The sequence below is a fragment of the Perissodus microlepis genome, chromosome 1, assembly GCF_051167445.1.
Source record: "Perissodus microlepis isolate ML-2025 ecotype Zambia chromosome 1, ASM5116744v1, whole genome shotgun sequence".
Taxonomy (NCBI): Eukaryota; Metazoa; Chordata; class Actinopteri; order Cichliformes; family Cichlidae; genus Perissodus; species Perissodus microlepis.
This window is the reverse complement of record NC_140461.1, coordinates 9,957,569-9,985,304: the sequence shown is the minus strand read 5'-3', so window position 1 is coordinate 9,985,304 and position 27,736 is coordinate 9,957,569. Positions and strand designations below refer to the sequence as shown.

General features: G+C 40.1%; 1 protein-coding gene and 1 long non-coding RNA gene across 3 annotated transcripts in view; one reads left to right on the top strand and one right to left on the bottom strand.

Annotated features, from left to right (window-relative positions):
* Positions 1-3,326: 3,326 nt before the first annotated feature.
* Positions 3,327-6,947, bottom strand: irx5a (iroquois homeobox 5a). The gene is made up of 3 exons (XM_084929347.1): positions 6,316-6,947; positions 4,976-5,381; positions 3,327-4,343 (listed from the first exon to the last, which is right to left on the bottom strand). The coding sequence occupies exons 1-3, from the start codon at positions 6,556-6,558 to the stop codon at positions 3,637-3,639; spliced, it is 1,356 nt and encodes a 451-aa protein (XP_084785473.1). The 5' UTR covers positions 6,559-6,947; the 3' UTR covers positions 3,327-3,636.
* A 145-nt stretch (positions 6,948-7,092) lies between these two features.
* Positions 7,093-27,736, top strand: part of LOC146393301 (uncharacterized) — a 36,729-nt gene continuing 16,085 nt past the window's right edge. The window contains exons 1-3 of one of the 2 annotated variants that reach the window (XR_014800303.1): positions 7,093-13,075; positions 13,620-13,751; positions 17,901-27,736. The exon at positions 17,901-27,736 is cut by the window's right edge and continues 16,085 nt beyond it. This is a non-coding gene — a long non-coding RNA (uncharacterized LOC146393301). Of the gene's footprint in view, positions 13,076-13,619 lie in introns of both variants that reach the window. The other variant, XR_014800302.1, reaches the window with a different exon arrangement.

Genomic DNA, 27,736 nt, shown 5'->3' with positions numbered 1-27,736 from the left:
ATTTGAGCTAAATTTGACCCCAGCTTTTATGTGTTGTATCAGTATGCTGTTTATAAGATGTACCGTTTGCTCAGTTGAGTAATCCGTCAGCGATATTGGGAATGTGTGTATCAACAGGTTTTGATTTCACCTTGTAGTCTGACATACAGTAGCATGTGATAGGCCTTCGCAGAACGGTCCAGTGGCAAGTGTGTAATCTGTTTGGGCCTCAGTGTCTTTGCCCCTGCAGCAAATCTCTTGCCAAACCGAGCAGCAGTTTCCAGCAGGTCCGTTCCAAATAGTGTCAAATTAAAGAAGGGTAAACTGATCTACACCAGATTATCCCAGAAACAGCATTCGATATACACGAAATTAAATGAAATTAAAGTTTTAAAAATACTTTACGTTAGTCTGTGCTGTAAAATTTCCCTACAGATTTTTTTTTCTTTTTAAACTTTTCTTTTATTTCGTTTTTTAACCTCCCTAAATATTCGACAAAAACTGGATATTTGGTAAACTGCTAAATTACGTGGATGTCCCTATGATAAACGTGCGCTCTTGGCTTCCCAGATAAGTACAGCAATGAAAAGCATGATACAAGGCCATAGATGCCAGACTCTCACTTCATTGCACCCCGCCGTTCCCAAAAGTGTCGAAAACAAACAAGAAACCAGGGTTTACTCTTGTTATTCATTAGACTTATAATAGCACTATTTTCAGTCACCAGTGAAAGTCTCCCTTATGACACTCAAGCACACACATAAACCTACTTTTAATATGCATAAATAAAACATAATGGGCGGCACATTTCAGGGTTACGTTTTTTTATGACAAAGGATATAAATGCCAGTTTCCCCCAGTCTATATATACATATATATATTTACTGTCGGTAATACAAAATTCTAATTACGCAATAATTCAATTTTAGACGCATGGGTAAATAATGAATTCACTTCTTCTCGTCTAAACAGGAAAATTTAAGAGTTCGTTCAGTACATTTTAATTAGGGGTCAGTTGCTACCCTTAAAATAGATGTAAAGCCGCGGGCCTTTATTTTCGGTTTGGGCGGGAAAAAAATACTTTAATTGATATGATGACGGTATGCGAAGACCGAAGTTTTTTTTTTTTTCTCCCCTCAAAGCTGCTTTTAAACGCTCAACAACAACAAAGTCGGTGTGACTGCAAAGACCTTATCCAGCTCTTTCTCCCGTGTTTCTTCTCCTGTCGGATTATTTTCCCCATTTTCACACGTGGGAATGGTTTCACCCCTGCTTAGTATTCTCACATTGTAGCAATTCCAACAATGAACCGACACGCCATTCAAGTAGAGGGGTAAGCCAGGCAAAGTTGCAGAGCCTATCCTTCTAGGCTGCCATGCCTCTGATGAATGGCTGTAAATTCTGTGCTCTTCCTTCACCAGTCATAATTGATTGCATATATATACGTGTATAGCGTCATCACAGACGTTGGTATACACCCAAAAACACGCATATATATGTATATATATATATATGTATATGTGTGTATATATATATATGTATATATATATATTTACAAACTTGTATCTTGCATAATCTGAAAGTATTTACCTATCTGCACAGATGTTATTTATGCCGCAGAAATACTGTTTATATTGTCCCCCTGAAACATTTCAGTCAGATTCAGTCAAATCTTAGAAAACGGCGCAATTTCTAATAAAACTCTACTACTCTCTTAGGGGACATTGCATGGGACAGTCCAGTCCTCCTGGGGTCAGCAAAGAGATAGAGAGAAAAAAACCTAATTATGCTATTTATCCGGCTGATGTGTCGCAATCACTGTTCACACACACACTGTCAGATTAAAAATAGAAGGCCCGAATAGAGGACATTAAGGCTAAGGGAATTATATAAACCTCAGGGGAGATTTCAAACTGAAGAAGGGGAAAGTAAACTATAGCGATTAATGGCAGCCATAAACAAGAGCAGCCTGTCCCACCCTATTAGAGGTCAACAGTATCCCCAATAATAATGATAATAAAGGTAATTATACATATATTATACATATATAAGAAATAGGGCTTTCTTATGTTTAGTATAGAACCGTTCCAATACATGACAATAATAATAATATTAGTAATAATAATAATAATAATGATATAATCATCACCACAAAAAATTAACTTTTTTCTTCTTATTAAGTTATTTTTTTCTTCTACACAGTTCCATCTTTGATTTCAAAAAATTAAAAAAATGTTTGAAAAAATTGTATTGCATTTTATAAAAGTAATTTTTTCTTCATTTGTGTTCTTAATGTCGTTTAGGTATGTATGTATGTATTATTATTATTGTTGTTGTTGTTATTTTTTGTATAGCCGCTTGCCAAATTTCCTTCAAATTAGCTATAATCCTTAAAATAACTGTGACAATTGTATGTGGCCATTGGCTTCACTTCTTTTTTTCCCTTTCTTTTTTCTTTTCCCTTTCTTTTTTCTTCCACCAGGCCATTTGATCAGGGATGGGTCTCTGTGACGGATTAGCCGAGTCCCCCCTGAAATTAGGAGCAAGTGTGACACCTACCTGCAGAAGTTGGAAGAGTTAGCGAGCAGTGCCTTGCTACAGGCTACACGCTATCATAATATCCTTCTGCATCTGCTGTGTGCATGACAGCATTCTCGCTTTACTTCAAACTAATGTTTCACATCTAACGCGCTATTAAAGAGGCTCTCCATTAATGATATATAATAGGGCAGTATGTTCTAAATGCATCGCCGCGTCCCTTTTAACAGCTTTGCCACGCCTTTGGAAAATAGCAATGAGGTCTAAATTTGGCATAAAATCGAGCTCATTACGGAGTTCACCACCTGATTGCTCTGCATAAAACACGGGAGGTAATTGGGTTAAATGAGTGGTCCTTGGTATTGTTATTATATCAATGTCCACATTTAGAAGTCTGCTCAAGAAAAGGGAAAAAAACGAGGCCTTGTGTGCATTTCCAAGAAAAGAAAAAAAGACACAAGTCTCAGATTAAACTGTAAGTGTTTTGCTCGAATCGTTTTTTTTTTTTCATTCGTTGAAACTCTATGAAAATGTGCCAAAATAAAACGGCTCTTTATGTCAGATATTCCAACATCCTTTTTTTCCTTTTTCTTTTTTTTCTTCTTTTTTTGCAGGCCCCTTTTTTTGTTTCAAGTTCGCCAGAGTTCTCATTGCCATGTTTTTTTTTTAATAATTACCGTTGAAACATCTGTCACGGTGATAAATTGAATTATATCTTCGCATAGATTAACTGACAGTTAAGCATTTTAGACACGTATCAGGCATTACCAACTTCATCCCCCCCAAAATAATCGCTGCACAAATATATATATATTTTTTATCCATAATTTACTTCAAAGATAGTGTGTTGTCCATTTTAAATACAAAAATGCTACATTAAATATACATGTTAGTCTTTAATACAAATAGACTCGGGCGGCTGCAGCGATTAAGACCATTCTTGTTACATTTTAAGATTAACCATTCAAAACTTTAAAAAAAAAACGAGGATAAGCATTTACTCAGAAAATAACTGTTCTCAGAATTTGCTTCACCGTTGCTCTTTTTTTCTTATCTTTTTTTTTTTTTAATGCAACCAAAATAAATAAATGTCCGTAGTGAGTGGAAAATATTCAGGTATTAAATGTTCGACATACCTTTCTTTAGTTCATAAGGGGATTCTTTACAAAGATCTACCTGCGTTTGGCCTCTGACTTTCTGGCTCTCCCTTACCAAAGCCTCAGCTCTATTTAACACAGTCTGGTTTAATCCATTGAAATGTGCCGTGGAGCCCGTGGTTACCGAGCCGTGGTTACTGTGAAGGTGTCCAAAACTGCCACCATAGTTCGTGTAGCCAGGGTAGAAAGCGGAGGTGTAGTACAGAGGCCTGGATAGGACTGTGCTGTTGGGGAGCGGGCACTGAGGGGATGATCGTGATGGAGAAGCGCTAGTGCCTATTACAGTGCTCTGACCCAAACCAGGGCAAGACTGTGACACCTCGCCGCTGCCCTTACACCTGTCTGAGGACGTGGCGATTTCCGCAAGGGACCAGAGTTTGGGTTTAGGAGCAGAGGGGGGCGAGTGGATAACAGAGGTCACGTTGCTGGTGACCGTACCCGATGCATGGCTCAAATCTGACGGCTTGTCTTGTTGCGCAAGCTGGTTCCCCCGGGGCATAGCTGAAGGAGACGACGTGGTTGGTTTCGCAGAATCCGGCAACAACTCTGTAGTCCGCTCCTCCTGGTCTTTTAACTCCGTGTCACTCAGAAGGTGATCCGTGTCTTTGCTATGGTTTTCTTCTTTAAATCTGTCACAGCCTATGTCCCCTGGGTTAAGAAGTTTGTGATCTAAAGCACACACACACACACACATACACACACACACAAGGAGACCACAGTTACTTCCAAATAAGCATTAAAATGTTCGTAAAACTCTAGCATGTGTTTCAGATGATTATCAAGCAATTAAACACAGATGCAAACTGAAAGTGGGTGTGCAAAAAAATATTTGGGTACCTTTGCTCGTTTCTCTTGCAAATTATAATTGTGCTATAAAATGTTCTCATAAACATGTAAAAGCCTAAAAAGGAAAATTAACTCCCCCCCATAATTATGACTTATGAGTTTATTAAAGTCTGAGCATTCACTACACCGATTAAATGTATTTCAAGTATCAAAATAGCTTTTGCGTTGATAAGAAGCGTTTGTACAACTGTAGCCGAATACCAGTTCAATTCACCGGCTGCAGCCTTATTATGCAGTTAAAGATAAATTGACTGCTAAATACTTTGCGTCACCAGCAATTTCAGCCACTGAGAAGTCAAACGAGGGGAGTTCAAGGTGATTATTATTTAAAGCAATTGTCCCATTATAAATAATATACAACCATTAACCAGCAATCAATTTTGCACCCTGAGTGGAAAGACTGCGATGAAAAATTGATGATTTTTTTTGCCCCCTTTTTTTTCTGCACCACCGACCTGCTTCCGTGTCTGTGGAGTCTCCCTTATCTGTGGGCTTGTTTGGCTCGTCGTCGTCGTTTTTCTCCAGATCGATATTTTCGTCCTCCTCCTCGTCCTCGCTCCGGTTCCGAGGAGTCCAGGTCATTTTGTTCTCCTTCTTTAGCCTCCTCCTGGCGTTGGCGAACCAGGTTGACACCTGGGTGAGGGTCATTTTGGTGATGATGGCCAGCATTATCTTTTCGCCCTTGGTAGGGTAGGGATTTTTGCGGTGCTCGTTGAGCCAGGCCTTCAGGGTGGCGGTGGCGTCCCGGGTTGCATTTTTACGGTATGCTGGATCACCGTAAGGGTAGGTGCCCAAGGGTGCTGCGTAAGGATGGTATCCTATTGAGCCCGCCATGCCCGTGGTGTGGTCATAGGGAGAACTCTGTAATAAAAACGAGAAAGTGTGCAAAAGTTCTGTTATTCTTTAAACTGCTGCAAAATACTTAGAAGGACTTGCGGCATACAAACGTAAACACACGTGCACAACTCCACACATAAACACGCGCACGAATGGTCACGCAAGCACATACTCGTAATCGCGCAAGGGTGCACTGGCTTTAATCCAGCGGTTCGAGTATGGAGTCAATGTTTATGGAATGGTTTTGAATTTAATTGGATATTTGAAATGGGATTCGTGCTTCGGTGTTATTTATTTATTTATTTTTATTCTATTTTAATTTTTGTTTTCTTCATGTTAACGCGATGTGATTATTGCTGTTGCTACTGAAATAGAACATTTTCCGATTAGAATAACATAAAAACATTATGCGCGGTGGCCCTAAAATTCTTTTTCCTTGCCTGTTAAACAGCGATCAATCTTTAAGCAGTAGCAAATGGGCCTATAAAACAAATATGAATTACTTACGTGGTAAGAGATCGCTCACAGGGAATAGGAGACAATTAAATAAAATTGTTTTTAGTCTTTTCTTCCCCGCAAGCTTTACTATTTAAGTTTTATATTTGGACCAACTAATGGACTTACAAGAAAGAAACGCAGCGATGTAAGCTGCCGTCCGTTTCGTTCGGTCAGGAGCTTAGAAGCTTCGGCAAGACATTGCCTAATCTATTAAAAACTACTATTAATTTCAAAGCCACAACAGTACACGACCTTTTTTAGATTAGTTACATTTACTCAGAAGTATCTTTTCTGGACATGAAAATCTCTACTTTTCTATCCACGTACTTTTCTGTGACGCACATTTCTTCTCAATGGCTTGATTCCGACTGCGCAACACACACCTAAGGGTTCTATAACGAGTTAATTCCCCTCGCTTTTGCTACCTATTAGACTGAATAATCACCTTTAGTGTACTCACCACATATGAGGTGAACGTGGCAGCTGCCGCCGCGTCTGCATTATATGGCAAGTGGGAGTTGTAGCCTGGCGAGGCGCTGGTGAACGCGGTAGATCCGGCATATGGCGCAAACGCAGATCCCGAAGAGGATCTCCCAAGTTCCTCGGTTCTGGGTCCCGATATAACACTGGTGCTGTACGCGGGGCACGAATACAGGGCTAATGAAGCGGACGGCTGGTACAAGTAGCCCTGAGGATATGCCATGCTGGAGTCTGGAGAGTATAAGCCACCTAACTTGTGCACTTTCCCCTCTTTATTTTCTCATGCGCTGATGTCGGAGCGCATAGAGCTGTATCTGCAGCCCGCTGTCTCCCCCCCTTCTAAATGGCAATTGTCAAGGCAGAAAGTAATTTTTTAGATGAAAATAAGCTTGGATATTGGGTGGATTTTTTGGTCGCTGCCAGTCAGCCAGTCAGCCACTGTCCGCCGGAGGTTTGGTCTTGTTTTGTTTTCTGCTGCTCCCTTATCGGAGTTGAATCCTCGCTCTCATGCCCATGCAGAAGTTTTTATTATTATTTTTTTCTTTGCCAGTCGGACGGGGGCTTTGCTTGGGAAAATGTCCTGCCAAGATGCTAAGTTGGAAATTGAGGATCCTGACGCCTACTACGCTGCACTCTACGCTCCTCCTCTCGGGGTGTAGTCACAGAAGGAAAAGGCAAGCTTATGCTGGGTAACCACAACTCTGCCCAAACCCATGGTCTCTCTCTCTCTCTCTCTCCCTCTCTCTCTTCTCTCTAACACCCCCTCCTTTCCGTTGCGTTAACTAACAACCCTTCTCATTCTCTATTTCTCTATTTTTTCTTCTTTAACAAGGCTTGTTGCTGTAAGTCTCAAGTGCGCCTTGCAGCCCCCCCTTTGGATGGCGACACCATGCGAGTCTGTCAACTCCCAACTTTCTTCTTTTTCTTCCAAATAGGAAGCCGTCACTTTCACACTTGATCAATAACAAGTCGGCTGTTGTATGCCAGGATATGGGCTCGCAAGATACCGGCAGGAATTAAAAAAGACGGTCCACCGCAGTGCTCTCTTTTTTGTTATTCTTTCTTTGTGCTTAAAAACGTCCTCATTTCACATATTTGCGTTAAATCAACAGACTGACGCCCCGCGATCTCCGTGCGCCTTGCATTAAAATCGGCAGTTGGGGTTTCAAATGGATTACTACAGTTGTGCAAGTCGACTTTCTAACGCACGACGATTGTTGCATTGGTAAGACAGTATAGCCTGTGACAAAAGTAAAAGTAAGATGGCGCAAATTGTCCTCGAGCGACAACTGTGTGAGAATAGTTTTGTAGGTGAGAATTATTATTATTATTTTTTATCATGTCGACGGTTTTATGTTTTAATTGTGAACGCGTGGTCGTCCACTCCGTGATCACGGCTATTTGCTTATTTTATTGCATTTTTTGCAAATTATCCTGAAATGAACCAGTCGGATAAGCTACACTGCCAGAAACTCATGAACCTTCAAACCAGAGCAGAAGAGTGCCAAGTGCACCGAATCTCACCGGACAAACTCATTTGATCGCCGTAGATGCATTTCTGTTCCTGAAAACAGATAAACGGTGTTAAATGTACCGCTTTTATCGTTAATTAGTTAAATATATTTAAATATATTTAATAAAGATAAGTCCAGGCATCATTATTAAATATAATAATTAACGGTCATTATTATTATTATTATTATTGTTGGGACATAAATGTCGTTCTTTCACAAGTATGGAATACTAACTTGGATTCAAAATATGAGCTGAATTTTATTATTTTGTTTAGTATGTTTCAAACATCTAAAAGCCCATTCTCATTCTGGTGACTTTCCAGTTCAAGTCTCAGATAAGCCGAAAGGGATCGCTGTAGGCGCTGCTAAAGAGTGTGTGTGCACATATTGTCACGTGTTTCTTACGTTCCGAAAACCTCTAGAGAGCAAAGAATGATGACGGTGGTACAGTGGGAGAAGACTCAGACTTACGAGGGAGAGAAAGAGGGGAAAAAAGAGAAAGATGGATACACAAAGCGATCCTACAGTATAGCCTAATCAGATGACAGTGATACCATGAGCCCTAGTTTCACAGCGCCCTGTAGTGATTAGACACTCAAGTAATTATTGAAACTTTTCTCATAATAACAGCTGGTACTAATATACATATGTATATATTCGTTTTTTAATTTACGTTAAAGTTAAAATAAAGCAGCAGCGTTAAACAGCCTCCTTATTAGAGACGTAAATGTATTTAATAGTGGAGTGATTGTGTGCCACGAGCTATAAAATTCCCATAACTGGAATATTGTGCCTTGTGGGTTGTTTCATCCCGAAATATTTACTTATCTATTTATTTCATAAGATATAGGAAAAAAAAGTTTTGAGGGCCTAGGATGAAGGGTCTGTGTCATGTGTCCTCCTTAATGCGTTCTGGTTCAGAGTTGCTCTCTGAAGTAGGAGGAGGACCCATAATTTGAGATCACGGAGCCTATAATAGGAGTAGGGTTATGGCAACTGCTACCGCCTCTCAGCACTGCTCCGATAAAGGAGGAGGTATAGGTGAGTACAGTTTTGTTCATTTGTGTGTGTTTTTTAATGCGAAAAGGTATTTGAACTACGCAAATGTTCGCAATAGTCTGGGTTTAATCTTCATTTATATTTTAATTATTCTGATATTATCTGACTTTGTCTCTTCCTATTCGCTCTCACTTCTTCTTCTTCTTCCTCTTTCCCCCCTGAGTGAACTGCCTCCGTTTTGACGCATGGAAACGTTTTTAAGTGGCAAAGAAGAATTGAATGAAAGATGATGCATGCCACTTAAAATGCCTGAGGGAGCAAGCGTAATCTAAATTGGATATAGAAGCTATTATTACACAATATTATGCGTTGTGGCGGACTAATTGCGTGGCTGGGTGCGTTAAACAGTCAGTTAATGTCGAGTGGCAGACAGGTTTCTGGAGCGCACAAGGTCAGCTGTACTGCTCCCAAGCCTTTAGTGGTATACAGAAAAATGCTTGAAGTATTCATGGGATTTTTAACCATTCTAAATCTGTGTCCTAAACCGATTAGTTGACACCAATTTTTCTTTGATGTATTAGCTGAGGGCTTTTGCCACTTGGAAGCCAATTGAAATTCAAAACAGTTTTCGCTCCAAATGCTGTGGGGAGATCTGCTGCAAATAATGGATGTAATTTATTTTTGACCTTGCTTTTTTTTTTTTTTTTTTTTTTTTTTCAAAAGGGAGGGTTGTTAAATGATTAAACATATGTGCACTAGCTCTTGACTAAACAACTAGCATTTCATTGGCTATTATTAGTTTTGCATTATAGAACTGTAAATTTCCATATTTCTTAAAGTGTTATATAAGTGATAAGCATGACTAAAATTGTTATTTCTTTTTTTAATGCCCAATTCACTCTTAAAAAGTTGCTGTTCTTGGTGTTATTTTTCCTAAATGAATTAAAAAAATAATAATTGACTGTTTGTTTTTGTTTTTGAATCCCAGATCCATGTTGATGAAGTCACCAAGCAGTCAGTGAAATGCACCCTAACCTTCAAACACACAAGCACACTTGCAAATACAGCTTAAGTTAAATAACCTTTTTCACATTTTGAAACGATAATTAAAAAACACAGGCAGATATATACTCAAAAAGTCAGTTCTGTGTTTATAGAACTGTAATAATTTATCATTTTTTTTAAACTCTCTTATAGTTTTTAAATATGCTGCATTGCTGCTATACCCGGGTTTTTTATTCGAGATAGAATCCCTAATGTTTTACTTAGTATCACCACTTTTCCTCACACAAACTGATGCCCATGATTCGATGGGTTGATTTGACTTTAATAATCATACAATTTACATGAAGCACAATAATTCAATATGGCTTTCAGGGGAGAGAATCTATTTTTTGATCTCCTTTCTGTTCTTGTGATCTCTTTTTCTTTTATTGACCTGAATGAAGATGTATGGAGTGAGAGTGTGTGTGTGTCTTCGGTTTCCTCCTGATGGGGTATATCAGCTCCCCCCTCTTCTCCCTACTCCCCACGATCCCCGCAAGGCTGAATGGCAGGCCTCTGGATTGGCTAAGTGATGAAATGATGACCCTATTATGGGAAGCGATTCCAAAATGAGAGATATCAGACGAAGATTACACCCCTCTCTCACTGCCACGCCATCCTCCTGCAATACACTGCCAGCTGCGCAGATGATGATTGATTCGCTTGAGATGGATCACAGGAAGCACCCATTGATTTTTCTGTGTTTTATCAAAAATATTTATTTACAGTTGTATCCATAGGGTGTATCCAGACTCAACCCATACTTCGTTCTCCAAATGGGGGTTGGTATAAAAGAGATAATTCCCCCTGTTCCATGACAAGACGAATGACCTGAAGTATTACTTCAGAAATGAGTCAATAGGCTCAGTGAGTAAATGAATATTGATTGAATATAATGAAGCCTGAGTGTGAATATGAGCCCTGTTGCAGACTTCACTGCAGTGATGCTGAACCTCTCCAACTGAGTATTTTGCAGACCTGCATGCACAGCTGGGACTAAATACACCTCATTCAGATGGTGAATCAACACACTCAACATTCAACTTTTCTTGTGTATTTTGATTCATGCTCTGAGAGTGTCCATACTTGACTCGCATCTTATCAGATCTATGGCTAAATAGCATGTTTATGGTGAAGGTACTATAGGTGCCATATGGCAATAATCCAAGACTCACGTTACTTAAAAGCTCTGGAGACATGTAGGAGGCATTTCTGTGTCACCTTTACAAAGGTAAACTGATACAACATACAAATCAAATGACAACTAGAATGCTAAAACCACAGTGTGGGAGCTGTGCCCTAGATATTTGCACTGACTTAATCCAATTGAAATAGTATGAGTGAGTTGCAGGGGCTCCCAGGTCTGTTGCTTGCTTATGTATGTGATGCATAATAGAAGTTGACGAGGTTGGTGATAGATCACAGCCCAGGTAATGTAAACACATTAATCCCTCAGGGTTCATGTGCATGTTCTTTCTCTCCTTTTCTCTTATATCAGTCCCTCTCTCTCTATCTGTCTTTCTCTTTCTCTCTCTTCAAGCCCCCATCCTCCCCCCTCCACGTTCATCATCTTCCCTAAACGCGTTAGTGGAGCACAAACCAGAAGCAGCCTTAATCTGTCAACATGCCCTTTAATTGGAGGGAGAAAACAACACGTGCTTCTGGTTATGCCATTCCTAAGTGCACATGCCAAAGAAACACAGAGTTCATGGAAGAAGTGATCCCAGGAGAGCAGGGCATAATTAAAAGTATCTTTTAATAGGCTTGTAATGCTGAGCCTGACTCTTGTTGCTTTAAGTAGAGGGCGAACTCTGTGGCTGGAGACGGACATGCAAGGGGCTTCTGCTGAGGGAGCCTGTAAACGATACATTGCCTCGTCGTCATCAGACATGCAGTCTCTGCCTCAGTCACCACACTTGAGATGACAGCCACTTTCCACCCCTGCCGCGGACACCTTGGCTTACCCATTGCCGTGTTCTTTTGTTCTCAGAATGAGAGATTCTCCTCCACGACATCACCTCTCCTCATCTCCTTCCCAGCCACTTTGGCAAGTTGTGTTCTACCTCCTACTCACAGCACCAGCGGGGAGTGAGAACTGGGACTAAGAGGTTGATTTGGGGCCTGCTACACTGTAATCAAATGAGACTGCTTAGGGGAGAGGAGAAGGAGGAGGTGGAGTATTATGTTCTGTCGTGCATTCCACTGCAGCATTGTTGCTTTTTTGTTTTTGTCAGGGCAGGCTTTGATGCTGTATCCTCTTACCTTTGTAGTCCCGGTAGCCATGTTTCATAAACATGGAATGGGAAACATCCTCAGCATTAGAAATTTAGATTGCTGCTTTCCTCCTGCCACTCTGCATTCCGCACGTGCCCGGTCGCATTCTCCATCTCCCAATGCTGAGGTATTAAGTTTCCTCTCCCATGCCTCTGATACATTTAAACATCTTACAATCAGTCCCTTTTATTCGGTGTGTCATGTATAATCTGTGGAAACAACAATGCCAACATGGCTCTATGTTGCTCTCGCTCTCTTGGTACTTAAGAAGTCTGCTGTCACTGTTTTGTTTCAGGACAATTGCACTTGCAAAATGCTTACTTGCTTTAAATTGAGAAGTTGCTAGGTATTCAATTTAGAACTTGTCTTCATTATTAAGAATGTAATATTAATGTCAAGCTATCTTTCTTTGTATTTTCACACAGGGAATAGGCAGTGCATGGTTGTCTTTGTAGTTAACTGAAAGTCTCAGTGGGATAACAGTGTATTATAATCCTTAATCTATCTTAACTCATTAAAATGCTGCTGCCCATATTTTATTGTCTCGTTGCAATTTATATGATATGATATGAGAGAAATTTCATGCGTAATTGAATATTTAAATGTCAGACAATGATGAGAATCATTGCAAAATCCTGAAATTACTGCCACATATAGGTATATAATATACTTAAGAAAAAAAGTTAGATAAGATGCAAATCTATATTTGTCAGCAGAATCGTCCTCTGTAACACACTGTGCCTCAGTTCTCTCTTTTCTTCTACCTCTTCTTCTTCTTGGAAAGTAACCATTTTGTCCGACATCTGACACACTGCCCTGGGTTATTGAGCCAGACGTGGAAATCCAAAGCGGAGATGCTCTCCTTAATGCCTGACACCTGGTGCAGATTTGGAAGGGATTGCACTACAGGTACTGTCTTACCTCTTCACCAATCCCAGAAAGTCCCTTAGGTATTTCCTTTTCTTTCCACGGCTGTGTTTGTTTCTACTCTTCTTTGCCACCCAGGTATCAAGCCTCTGTTAGCTGGCCCCTGTGTTGGGATTAAGTTCAGAAGGTGTTGAAAAATGATACCTATCATCCCTTTGATAAATATGATTCTGATTTGTTCAGGTATTTTTAAGGCCTCAAAAAATACAAGTAGGATTAAAAACCTTTCTAAGTATATGTTACATTTTCAGTGGGATAAAATGAAAGAAAGATTTCCTGTCCAGGAGCCAGAGCTTTTTTTTTTTCTACTTTAAAAATAAAGTAAATGATAGCAATTGAAGAAAGGGAATAGTTTGCGCGCAATGCTGTCACTGATAAGTTAAATCTGACAGTTCTTTCATTTGACAAAAAATGAGTTCAGTTTTCTGGAATGATTACTGAAACATGTCTGATGCTAATATTATTAAACTGCTAATTCCACTTCTGATCCTGTTATTTGTTCTTCTCTTGCCACACCCTCTGTCAGGGTATGCTTTACAAGTGGACGCTACTCTGGAGTGTTGCAGCTCACCTTACCGCTTGCAGTCACATCTGCAGACTGTGCTGGAGCAGAATGGCTAGCGAACATAAACACAGCAAGGACATCAAAGGCCGGCAGGTTGGGCTATACCACCTGAGCATGCTGATTGCAGTGCAGTTCAGTATCATCTGACTGGTGAAAACATAGGATTTTGTTGCACCAAGTTGAGACATTTAACAGAAGGTTCCAACCAGAATTTTTTGTTTATTTGTTTAAAAAAATAAAAATAAATGAATAAATAAAAGCTCAAAACACAAGCCTTTTGGCCTATGAATGGCAAATTATAATTCAGTCCTGGATAACTCAAGCAACACAGATAAACTGTGAGCTGTACGCCACAATAATGTAACAGTCTTTCCTGGATAATAATATAATAAGCAAGATAAGCAAGTGCACACTTGGTGAGCTTCATAGGCACACTGTTTATGTTGACACATGCAACTCTCTTCCTGATGCAAATGCAATCTAAACATTAAGCAAAGGGAAGGCAAGCGTAGCCCATAAAGGCTGTGAACTCCAAACACTTTGAACAGACAACTATCACTAATCACTCCCAGAGCAGTGCGGCGTGTAATTACTCTGCCAAACGTTTGCCTTTCACAGCTTAGCACTGGGAGCCCTGACCCTGCGCTTCCCTGTCTTTCCTCACCACCGTGCATGTGGAAGGGGAGGACCCCCACCACCCCCCGCCTGCTCCTCTTTCCCCTTTCTCTTTAGCAAGGGGAAAGGCAAGCTGAGCTCCCTCTCAGTATTTAGAAAAAGAAGGGGGGGGGGAAGAGAGGGGGAAAAAGAGAGGGAGAAAGACAGGAAGGGAGAAGACTGAGGTTGGTGCTTCCGGCTTTGTGGGAGCCCATTTAAACAGGCTTTGAAACCCTAGCCATCCGGAGATCAGAAATAGCCTTATTGACTGCATGGGCCCAGAAGTGACTGAGCACACAGGGTTCTTAAGAGTTCACTCTTCCTCGCCGCTTGGAACAGGGGGGTGGGCACCACATGCTGAGGTCCTCTACAAAGATTTTGGACATAAATTTTACATCAGGGGAAAATATTATTTTTACAGCTATTTTTAGTGTCGCATGGTTGTATCTCAATTTTTGTGCTGTTGTAGGATTTGTGTGTGTGTGTGTGGTTTTTATTTTAGTTATTTTTTATTTTATTGTTTGGAGTGACAGACATCTAATTCTACTTTTTTCCCTCAGTCTTATTTATTGATATTAGTAATGCAGCTGTCATTCTGCAATGAGATCTGTCCTCTGTCTGGGTGAATGCTGATAAGATGACACAATGCAAATATGAAGTGTGATGGAGCCGCCTTGGCAAGCAGGTACAGAGTGTGCAGGGACCAGCATCCCATAATGACTATTAGCTGGATTTCACAGCCTGCTTCTGATCTCTTTCAGTGACAGGGGCCTTTATAAGAGGCTGGGTGTGTCACTGCCCCTCCTAATGGCTCTCATATACATGTGCATATGCACCGAAATGGCATGTACACAAAGAGGAATATCATACTTTGTACAATAAGTGTAATTCTATTTGGCATCATTGTGAACTTAAAAAAAAGACATTTTTTGTATCACAAAAATGGTGATAGATTTTCTCCTGTTTTATTTTAGTTTTTTTTTTTTTTTTAGTTTTTATGAATAAATGAAATCAGATTGCTATATATTTTAAGCTGGGCCACTGGCACAATGAAACTGAACTTCATAGTAGAAATGATCCTTTCAGCATATTATCGATACATAATGTATTGTTATCTTAATTTCACCACTAGTCATCTTTACCATATTGTCATATTCTTCACCACTGCCGTAAAGGCTCATTTAGATTCGCAGAAGCTTAAAGAGCTCTCTCAGTTGCTGCTTGTATAAGCTTTTGAGAGAGTCCCGTTTTATCACTGATGTAGTAATTTCACTTCATCAGTCAGTTGTGACTAAAAATACATCAGGGATTAGCTTCATGGCCAGACTATCTTCCACTGCTTTGATAACATAATGGGGGCTGGTGCTTGTGGTTACAATCATCTGATATAGGTTCATAACATTCGAAACTACACTTACAATACTACGGGCTTTTTGAAAGAGAAGAATAGAGTGTGATCTTCTTAAACTCTCATGAAAATTGTGTGTTTTCCCTTTTAATTCCTTTGTAGGAGCATTTTGCAAAGATGAAAATTCCTCCCACCCCCACTCGTTCCCCTTTCCAGTTTCTATTCTACACAAATTAGCTATGGTCCTGGAGGGCAAAATGACAAGAGGTTACTGGAAGACTATGTGTTTAATTAATTGAAAAATGCTTAAATTGCTTTTACAGTTGTTATGTGGAGTGAAAAAAGGGAATCCATGTTGCCAGTACTCAACCATAATTAGCACCCGCGGGAATTAAATATTTAGCATTAGCTGTGTTGCGGCACTTAGGACACAAATTTCTATTTTAACTATGAAAGCGAGCCTGTCTTAAGTGCATGAGTCTGTGTGGACAGCTGTGCAAAGGGGAACAGCACAGGATATTTCAGCGAGACACCCCAGTGGCATTTCGGGTCCTTCCACATCACATGTGTAAGAGATATGGCAGTTGTATTCCCAGGGGTTAGGCATTACTCAGAGTATTTAGTTTTCTAATTAGGCTGAGGGCCTTCGTCCATGCCTACCACCACCATGGGAGCCAATGAGAATTTCCTCTCTTATATGTCAACTCTGAGACACAGAAAGAGGGGAAAAAACGGGAATGAAAAGAAGGAGATAAAGAGGGCGCATGTGTGAAAATGAGAGAGATGTACACATGGTTGAAGGAGAAATAAAAGACCTGTAGAAAAGCCTTTGTTTATTCCAACTTTAATTACACATTGATTTTAATGACTCCACTGGTGTGTTTGAGGCTGGAGAGGGAGAAGCTGTGGAGCCTTAATGATCTGTAGTAGTGGATGTCAGCCGAGCCATTGGAGACTTAAAGCCCATTTTTAAAACTCCCTTTTTGTTTGGGCCTAGAGGCGACAGCGCAAATGGAGTTCATGCTAAGCCACACTAGGCTAGACTTAGGGACTACTTCACTGTCTGGTCAGCCAATTTCTCAAAGGGCCAGGCCATTTGGAGGCATCAGCAGCTGACCGCAGCAACTGTTAAACTTGTCAGTGTGCATCAGGTTACCCACTAATGAGAAGTAATAAAGGTTATCCCAACTTTTTAAGTGTTTGATCTTTGTGCACAGTGGGATTTAAACATAACGCGTGGAAGGTGAACCAAGCTTGGAATTGGAATTTGACCCTTATGTTATGTGTGAATGAGGATTTAGAAATAGACACAAATAATTAAAAGCTCAAGCTTTGAAACTTGGATGAATAGTTTTGGAATGTAACATATTGTGCGCTTAACTGATATAGATATTGTGGATTATTATTTTTTGTGCAGGGATGCAGGATTACAGGATTACAACCAGGCTTGAAGATTGTCTAAAATCATAGTGGTCAACAATGGTTTCTGCCAGTATACAACAATCGGGCAGCACAAGCTGTATTTTTGAGAAATTGCATCTCGCTCTGGGGAAGCTGCATTTTTACTATAATGTACTAATGCTGGATTGAATCACTGAATCATGTTCAATTAACACAACTGAATGTATGACCCTTTGAGATGCAGTGTTATTTGTTTTGACACACAGCTCTCAAAAAACGTACCCACCCCATCTTCAGTGCAGAACGTTAAAACCCCTTGTTCTGTAAAACAAATTCTCCGGATTATTCAAAGCTGTGAGAATTAAGATGGAAAAATCCATGCGTAAAATTACCGTCCATTCAACTTGAGGCAATATTTTCCTCTAGAGGCAAATATGTTAATTGAGCTTCCTAAAGTAGCTCAATCCTCAGGTTATTTAATTTCCCCAAAAGCCTTAGCTGTGCTGGGGTTGGTGGGGGGTGTAAAATTCTTTACACCAGCAATATTGTCATCAAGGGAAAAATAGCAGCAATGAGAAGAAATGGAAAAGAGCATACTGGTGGAGGTTGAACAACTGTTAGGTCATGAGGTATATATATATACACACATATACATAATAAAATGAATCATGAGATCATGCAAAATTTTCTTAGATGTTAATGTAAAAGCAAGCTGCTAAATCACTAGTTTTCTGCCAGAAAATACAGTTTTGAATAACTCTAACCTGAGCTTAACCTGCCAAAGAATCATCTTCATAACTGTCATGTCATCTAATTGCTTCTGTCTGTTTTCCCCAAAGGCTGCGTCCAGTTCTGTCACTGGTCCTTAGTGCTCCAGCAGCCTGGTCAAAAAGACATCCTGGCAGGGTCCCAGGGTGGATGCATCGCCCACGCACGCTGCTCTTGCCAGATCCCAGAAGTCTTTGTGGTGAACCACTGACCGTGCTGCTCCCTATTTTCTTCCAACCCAGCAAATAATGTGTCAGAAAAAGATTATTGATAGCCCATAAAAGAAGAGGCAGAATGTTGTTGCCGCTCTGCTCCAACTTTAAAGAACAATACAAGTGCTAAACCATCAGTTTCAATGGTGCACTGCTCCTGAAAGAGCACAGCATTTATTTTTCACATTGTTGTTCAGTTTGAATAAAAGGTGCTACAACTGGAACATGAACAGACAACAATTACTTCTATTTTTTAAATGCTGCTTCATTTTCCTTTACATTTGAAACCTTGTAGTGAAGTTGGCAACTTTGTACTGTGTCTATTCAAAAGAAAAATGAGATCCCTCAAAAGGAACATTGAAATTTTCTCCATGCTCCGTTGAGTCATTCGCATTTTTTGCCAACTTTACCAGACACTGGCGAAGCTGTTGCTCATCTGGCCTAAATGTGGCCTGAGTGGGTGATTCTCAGACAGATGAGGGAAGGTATATTTACAGAATTAACGATGCACTCCATCGGCCACACAACAGCTGCCTGCTACACTTAGCTAATTGAGACTGCAGGCCCATTCCCATTTGCAGAGCACCGTGATTGAACAGTTGGGCAGCTTTATGTGTGTTTTTGCTCTCCTCGGGCTTGAAATCAACACTGACGCTCCCATGCAAAAACAAACACTTGTTCAAGCTGACTGTGTGTTGTGGCACCGCTTGTGAGAAATCTGCCTTTTTTGTTGTTCAGTGTTTCACTTTTAACGTTGTTCATCCGTCTTATCAACATGTTTGTTTTCAGGGAGGCAGCGGATGATGTGTTGGCGAGATAGAGCAAGGTTCATCTCAGCAGTAATGCTGTTAAATGAGAGAAGGAGCGGGTGTTTCAAGTCTGTGTGTGTATATACAACACTGTTTTGCTGTAAAATCTGTGTTTATGTTCACTGCAGGCATAATTCACAGTGTGTGTTAAAGGGCTCCGGGCCATGGAGGCACGCGACTGGCAGCTTTTTCTCCCCATTGTAAGAAAACAGAAAAAAAAAGAATGAAAAATAGTTTGGATAAATAACACTTTAATATGTTATGCATGCAAAAAACAGATCACATTTAGATTTGTGACATATCTGAAATTTCACGTCACGGCTAATTTTTCTTTTCAGGCTCTGCCTCGTGTAGGTTATATATTCTCAGTCAAATCCAGATGTCAGTAACTTATACAAACCCAGACATAAGCAGGGTATCACAACGTATAATAGGAATCATGGGCCTTTGATTTTTGGTTTTCCTATTGGAACACCTGTCACTTTTTGGCAAGGGCACACCACAGCACCAGGTCTTCTTTGGTAGCACTGGGAGGAGTGTGTGTGTGTGTGTGAGAATGAGTGAGTGTGAGAGAGCTGAAGATGAAACAGCCGCCGAGGAGGCAGTGATCACATAGACAGACGGGGTGAGTGACAGACAATACCTGCTGTAAAATTCCCTCACATCTCCCCTGATCTGTATTCATAGATCTCGGCTGCTATGCACTGCAAACTGTAGCCCACACCAGCGGGCCCTTTCCGCGCACCGTCCCGCTCAGTTTCACTGTTGCAACTCGCTACACAGACCACTTTTTCTTTCCTTCCCCAAATATTTGCCATCTTTTGTTCTTTGTTTAAATGATGCTCTGATCACAAGGTGAAAGCTCAAAGGAACTCTATGACAAATATGGAATTTTTCCAGCTCTTTTAATCCATCGAATTCTGTAGGACTCTCCTTTAGAGTGTGTTTTTACACTTAAAAATATTTTATATGTGTGAGATTATTAGTATTATTTTTGGGGCAGGTGGGGGTGTATTATTTTAATTTTGAGTATAAAAGAAAACATTTAATGTATATTTTGCTCCTTCCACTCACATGCCCCCTTTTTTGGTAATTCATTCACAAATTTTACATCTCATTCACACTCAGTGAAAGTTCTTCAAAGAGACTTGCTCATGATCATTATCAGTGCCGTCAGAGGCCATGTTTTTGTGCCCCCCCCCCCAACCACCACCACCACCACCGCAAACCTTGATGACTGACTCCAGGCCTAAAACTTCCTGAAACCTAAGTCATGTTTCAAGAGAAACACACACACTCCGAGGACACCACAACACAGGGGCTGCTCAAAGTGGATTAGGTTTGTTGTGGCAGATCTAGGTTTCAGGTTTGACTTGAGTAATGTGTCGTTTAATTTCTTCGGGAATTGTTTTGACAAAACAAGTTAGCGTAAAGTCGGAAATGTCGTCTAAAACAAAAAGGGTGTGTGTGTAACGTGTAGGATTTTTTGTTTTCCTTTTTTTTCTCTTCACACTCATGTGAAGCATATGTCAGTCATCAGCGGAGTGTTACAGTGGAAGTGACATCAGAACCCTGGAGGGCCTGCACTGCGAGAGAAGCTTTTTGATATGATTTCTGAGAACAGAGAGTTTCTTGTGTCTCTGTTGTCGGAGGGGGGAGTCTTTCTATACAAATAGTGGAAGTGAACTGGAAGGTGCTCTGCCATGCTTTTACTGAATCTTTATCATTTTAGCTGTCAGCAGAGGTAAAAGCCGTGATTTGTGTTGCCAAATTACACATTTAGCATGACAAGGGTAATTATTATGACGTTAGCACACACAGATGGAGAAATGTTTGTCAGCTGTGATTATAATTACAATCATTTTGTGATACTGAAGCTGAATAGTGCTGCGTTTGATTGACCTGCATGTTGAAACCAATTTACTGTGTTGCTTCGGATTTTGCTACTTTGATAAATAGTACCAGCTAGTGTACAGTCACTGAAAAAATGAGATAACTGGAACTCTGACGGTGCTATCTTCTCTCTGACCACAACTGGATAGTCAGGACAAAGCTGCAGATTGACTGGTGCCTGCTGATCTTTATCCTAGCTTGTCTCAGGCTTGGAGGTGATGATGCCCACAGCAGCCAGAGATTGATGGGGGCCAGCACAAGTGGCGAGAATGAGCTCTGGCCTTTGAAGTCGTCCACATGGAAGGAAATTGATATATCAGTTTAAGCCCTGGACCCTATTAAAGGAGCCCCCGTCAGGTTAATGTGATAGCCTCCATGTTACCCCCAGACCCATTCAGGTCAGACCTAATTCCTGCCCCTGCTCTCTGCAATCTCATTTTCAGTTCTCATCAGTAATGTTCTTCCCATCAGAGAAGCTCCACTAAGTAGTATATCACACAGTCAAACAGTGGGCCATCTATGTCCTGGAGTGATTTAAACCTCCAGCCAACATGTTAATCACCAGCCAGAAACTCCCATGGTTACTTGTACAGGTTAGATAGTCTTTAAAGTAGAGATACCAACCTTTCTAGACAGTACTCATGTATCCCATCTCTCCCTGAAGCTCCCCTCTTCTTGGCTTCTCTTCTTTCAAGTTTGTCCTTACTGAAATCTCACCCTCTTGTCCCCATGGTCAAACAGCTGAGCAAGAGCCCCAGGTCCACAGACATGAGCTCTGTGATCATTCATTTTTAATTGCATGCAGAAATACATTTGCATTAAAAATGTAGAACAGTGTCTTTTTAATTCAGACACAGTGTATTTATTATTAAACCATTGTCTTGGAGGTCAGCTCACAAGAAATTATCTGTCCATCAGATTCAGGTCATTGTAAGCATTCCGGATGGCCAGATCATCCCCAGGTTTCAAATATGTCTTTTATTCACTTTGATTTCCTTCGTCTGTCATGAGTCGTCAGGGCGTTCTGAATACACAGCATCAAGGAGAAATGTCACCAGATTTAAACATGAATAAGATAAATGGCAGAAATCTATGTTTTAAAGAGACAAGTGACAGTGGTCAAAAGCTGCAGTCCATTAAAAATTCAGCTGGTGATAATTAATATGATCTTAGTTTGGCAGTAAGTAGAGAACTTTGGCTCTCACTCCCTACAGTCCTGTGATTTGGTCCTCTTTGGCTGCGCTGTAACCACAACTCCACCGCCTGGCGCTGAATTCATTAGATGCCGGCAGAGTTCATTTAAAACCTGCAATAACGTTGCATATCTCAAGAATGTATTTTTTTTATTCTCATGAAACTTGAATGGGAATTAGTGCAGAGATAAAGCAAGATCAAAGGAAGAACATATTACATACTGTGTTTGTCCAGACGCCCTAATCTTTAAAATGTGAAGTATACTGAGTAGGATGGTCTCAGTGCTTTCAGAGCGCTTTTCTGTTATTTTGTTATCAAACTTTTTTGTAATTTTGCATTAAATTTGGATATAAAAATAACACGAGGGACCTTTTATATTATTATATAAATTGCATTTTGGGAAATTAATTCCAGTTTAAATACAACTCATATATTCTTTTACTTGCCAAAAACTAAAATAAATCACCTGACAACTGGCATGGAGTCAGCAAGCACTGATCATAGACACATTAACAGGAACACACAGTGTATAAAGAAATTCAGAACTTATTTGAAAGTTAAATTACTGAGTTTTATAATCTTAGTTGATGCTAGTTGCAGGAGCAGTGTGAGGGGTGGTATCGGACTATTTCCTTAGGAACATTTGAGTTTAAAATGAACAAAGCTTTAGCTCATCAGGGTCACAGTGTGTCCTCATCTTAAAAATATAATTCATTTCCATAACACAGGTACTTTGTCCCATTATATCATTTGTTTCTTTGGGCCTTATTGATACCTTTGCAAAGCATCATGCACTCCAAGCCTCTGTGTAAAAAGAAAGAAAAAAGAGAAAACTCTCAAACAAATTTGTTTATAACAGCATCTTTTTAGATCTGCGGGCCCATGCATATTTTGTCTCGTCTGAGTCAAGAGTGTTGAGATTAATCCCATGTTGTTCCTATTATTGGCCTCTCCTGAGACATCATGATGTGAATGACTGTCTAAGCGCCATCAGATCCATCAATTGGATTCAAAGAAATGTTATCCATTACTCTCTCCAACCCGGCAGATGTTGAGGTTTTTGTAAGGCGAATTCCTTTATTATGTTAATATGACTGTTTTGTCACATGCACCATTTCCATTTGAGTGGGGTGGAAAAATCATCAGATGGATTTGGCTCCCTCAATAAGAGATGTTTGACATTCAATGAGATGAGAAACATGAAAAACACATTTCAATGGCAAGTGGCAGATGACAATCACAACAAGATGGCCCTTTGAATAAGCAGAAGATCACAATATAATTGTGGCACCATGTTGTGATTTTAAGACACTGCCTTGTATAAATTTTGCATTGATTATGTGGTTTTGAAATGTATAGGATGCAAAGGACAGGGACATTTTGTGGTGACAATTGCTGCTTTTTCTTACTTTCAGACAGAATTATATTAATCTTAAAAGGATATAAGCATCATGCAGCCATATGGAAACAAGACTTTGATGAATCGGGGAAACAAAGCATGTCTCTGCTTTGTTTTATTGCTCAGCATTTATAAACTCATTGCAGGGTGTTAGCTTAAAGTTGATATTTGTTTGTTTTTTTCCATCTGAGAATTGACACAAAACTTTCAGTAATTTGTTTGATGTTATCAAAAAACCTGTTTCAGTTTTATACATTGATTTTATTTTTATGGGGGAAACATAAATGGTGTGTATAATTTATGTCAGTTTTTATGTCATTCTCAAGGTATGAGACTAAGTGCATGTGTGTTGTGTATATACATGAACTATGTATCTGGATGTCTGCATATCTGCAAGTGTGTGTGTTAGTCATAGGCTCAGAGGCATAGCATGGGTCTGCATGAGGGAGTGTGGTGGCAGAGCACTCCTCTGATAGGCCAGATCCAGGGTGCACTGAAGCCTTTCGCATATATATGGAATTTTTGAATATCTAAACCATTATTTAGCATCCAAATCAGTTCTGCTTGTCTGACTGATGGACAATTTCAGTGTGACCCCAGTCTTTTTGCATGTGACCTATACTGTCGGGATTCTTGCATATTGTTTGGATGTTCACGTTGACTCTTCTCCCGTTTTTCTCTTTGATCCTTTTAGCATGCTCTTTGTGTTGGAATTCATGAAATATTCATAGCTGGACTGTGGCTTTCCCATATCTTTATGTACAATTATTGGCAGCCGTCCTGTTATGTTGAGCCATCTTAATAGTAGGAATTGGGCTCGGTTATGTGTGACTTCAGATTTTTCTGACAGTTTAGCTGGTCTGTGTTATGAATTGATAAGGTGGGACATTATATTTGCAGATTGTGCACCATAGCAGCCCTTTTAGCCTGCCATTAATATTGATAAATGCAAATACTGTTTCTCACATGAGAGACTAAATATCAGCACTATAATGTAAAATGTGACCAAAATTATTATTATTATTATTATTATTATTATATCCTTTGATTTCCCCTTTGCCATCACCTTAATAGAGTCCTGATTTGAGGTATGCTGTTTGTGTCGATAATGCTAACAGGGTTAATAGTGTGTTCCTCTCCATCATGACCAGTACTATTGGCAGCAGGAGTAATTGGACACAGGATGTCATTATCATGCCCCCGTGTGCAGCCAAGGATTTGCAGGACCACAGAGGCCCATGGTGTGGCCCTTGCCAAACTCGCTGATGTCCTCAGGAGTTTCACGTGTAAATACTGTCTATTCTCCCAGCTTTTAATATTTTTTTTCCTGGAGGTTTATTAATGTGCAAATGGGTGAAAGTGCCTCCCACCCCCCACACCAGCACAACGTGTGCACAGAGGCACAGAGCAGTTTAAGGAGAAGAGATTCACAAACCAGCCGCCGTGGAGCTAAGCCTGTGGCTCTCTCCACTAGGGAGTCACTAGGAGTATTTAATTCTCTCTCTTACCATTTTTTTTCTCATTCTGTATGTGTGCATGAGAGGCGTGTGTGTGTGTGCATTTGTGTTCATGAGAGTCCATTACCCAACCAAAAGTTTCCATGTTATTTTTACCATTCTCCAATATGTTCTCCTGGTCCCCCTTCAACCAGTGAATGGCAGTGGCTGCATGAGTGAAATAGGGTGAAAGATGTGAGATACATCCTGATACTGGTATTGTGCATAGAGTTCCTGCACTCACAGGGGCATACAAATGGGCAAATCTAGGGATAAAGGCTCCCAGGATCCAGCAATAGTCATATGAATGCAAATAGGATTAAAGTGCCAGCTTTAGAGGCTAATATACAATTCACAGTTCTTATAGGAGTCTGGCTGCGGCCAGACCCTGTACACCATACTGTAAAATGAGGATATGTTTATGAAGATGGCTTTCTTGTCCCTGGTCCCCCCCGCCCGCCCCCCTGAAAATAGTCTCTCTATGATTAACAGCTAGGAAGGCCCTTCTCATTAGCATTCACTGTCTCATCCCTCAGGTGTTTTTCAGTCAATATTAGTTTGATCTTTGTCTGGGGGATAAATGATTGGCTTGATGTAGTGTGCATTTGTTTTTACAAACCCAACAGAGTGAACTACAAAGGGCTTTTCATTCAGGTTTAGACAGCAGTCGAAAGCTTTTTTTTTAAAACTTGGCTGATTTAACAAGTGTTTAAACCGACTGATCTCAGAAAAAAGAAAAAAAGAAAAATGTGTTTCATGCTGCGGCTGGCTGCGGCACTCACTAACAAAATACTTAGTGAGTGCAGTCGGGGCCTCTGTGTCCATAACCTCTCAATGGCTGTTGGTCGCAATAAATATTACTTGACGTTTAGCTGCCGTTTTTCTTGTCGGGGGAGAGAATAACAAGAGGCATTCTGCTTCATATATTTTAATTCATTAGATTCTCTTTTAGAAGCTAAGCCTCGTCTTCCTTTCTTTCTGTATTGTGTTCGTTCTCTCTACTCCCCCTCCCTGTGTACTTGCTGAGGCTCTGTCAAAACCAAGACCTGCTTTGTCTCCATCCATGAAGTTAAGAAAGCTGGCAAAGCTGTAAATTTGGACGCCCTTCGTTAAAGGAGCTCCCCCGGCTGTAATTCATCTCAATCCCCAGTGGTCTTTAGCTCTTTTTCAGAGGCTGTAAAGTACTGCCTAACACTCACTGGCAGTCAGGGGAAACTGGTCCACAGAGGGCCCTGGGGTTACCAGAGAAGGGCTTGTGTTTGAGGGGACAGTCTAGGGTCTGTGACACATCAGGGTCAAGTGACAGACAGGGATGATATATGGATGCTCATGTGACACAGTGCTAACAAGCACAGGCATTTACAATAAGAGTCATTTTAGAGTCCTTTCTCTCTCATACTCTTGTTTCTTTACCTTGTTCTCAATTTTCTCTGTCTCTCTCAATTTTTTTCTATATCTCTCTTTAATTTTTGTCATGATCTTGTTTTAAAATGATTGTTTTAAGACCTCTGATCGTAATCTTCTTAATTCTTAAGAGAGTCCAAGGAAAAAAATGAACAGAAATTATTATCAAAATCAGTGCATAAAACAGGGGACTGCCTGCTTACAAACTGTACATATTGTAGAAAGAAATTTGCACCCTTTTATTTTTTTAAGTTAAGAAATTGCCTTAATCTTATGTCTGTTTTAAATGTGCTATTATCATTATTATTATCCATAATAATGTTAATAATTATTATTATTTGTTTTATTATCATTATCCTGGATTTGCTTTACAAATTGGAGCGTTAGTATTTAAAAATGTATAAATCACAGGACTAGGTTGTGCATTAAGAGCAGCTTAGTTTAAGAGGAAATTGCCAGCTGGTATGTGGGTAAGATCAGACTGTGAACTTTGCATAACTATGCAACTATTTTTGTACGCAGAGGACAAACATCCAGTAAAAATAACTTGGCTTGACTGCAGACTTCGTCTAATGTAAAGTAATTAAATGAGTTGTGTCGTGAAGAGTTTAATGCTCATCTGATTTGAAGTCAGGGAAACAGTTGGGTCGTTGTGGTAGAAGGGTGTTCCTGGGTGTTGGCAGGGCTAGAAATAGAACTCCAAGCTAGGTCCTTACACCCAGAGTATCCATCCAACACCAGTCAGCAAGGCAGGAAGAGGGGCCTTCCTCCAACCCACATTCTAGCTCAGATCTGATTGCAAGGCAAACATGGCATCTCTCCCCAGATCCCTTGGTAAACATTTCCTGAAGCAGGGGAAATGGGAAGACTGTGAAAGGCTAATGATTTAATTATGACAATATTGGAAACAGTTTGTTGATCAGAGCGCAAGTAAGTTAATCATATTGTTACAATGCTTTTCATCTATTAATATAAAATAAAAATAAGTTTTCTTAGGTCTGTGTATTTAGATGACAGAGCAACGTATCTGTCCCATAAATGTAAGGCCTTGTCACTGTCATCTCTCCAAATGAGTCAGAGACCATATCATTAAATGGCCACTTTGGTAGATGGGTTTATGCTTTTATTGTATTGGCAACATCTTGAGGTTAAAAGAGAGGGTTGCTGCTTTAGGTCAGAGCCTTAAAATAGGACAGTCCTCAGAAGCTGTGCCAGGCAGCCAGGAAATGCTTTGATTTTGTCTTCCTCCTTTTTTTGATTTTATAAGAATATTCAATAGAGCCGCTGGATCTGGCGAACAGGTGGCAGAGCTTAGTTTCTCCACACAGTGCTAAAGCAAACTTCCCCAACATATATTTCCATCACAAAAACTCCGTAACACATGCACATTATTGCTTCTCTTCTTTGTACTGTATAGTGAAAATAAACCCTTTTTTTCTGGTTAAAATTGAAAGTAATGTGAAAAAAGGACATTATAGCTTCTTGTTTTAAAGTAACCTA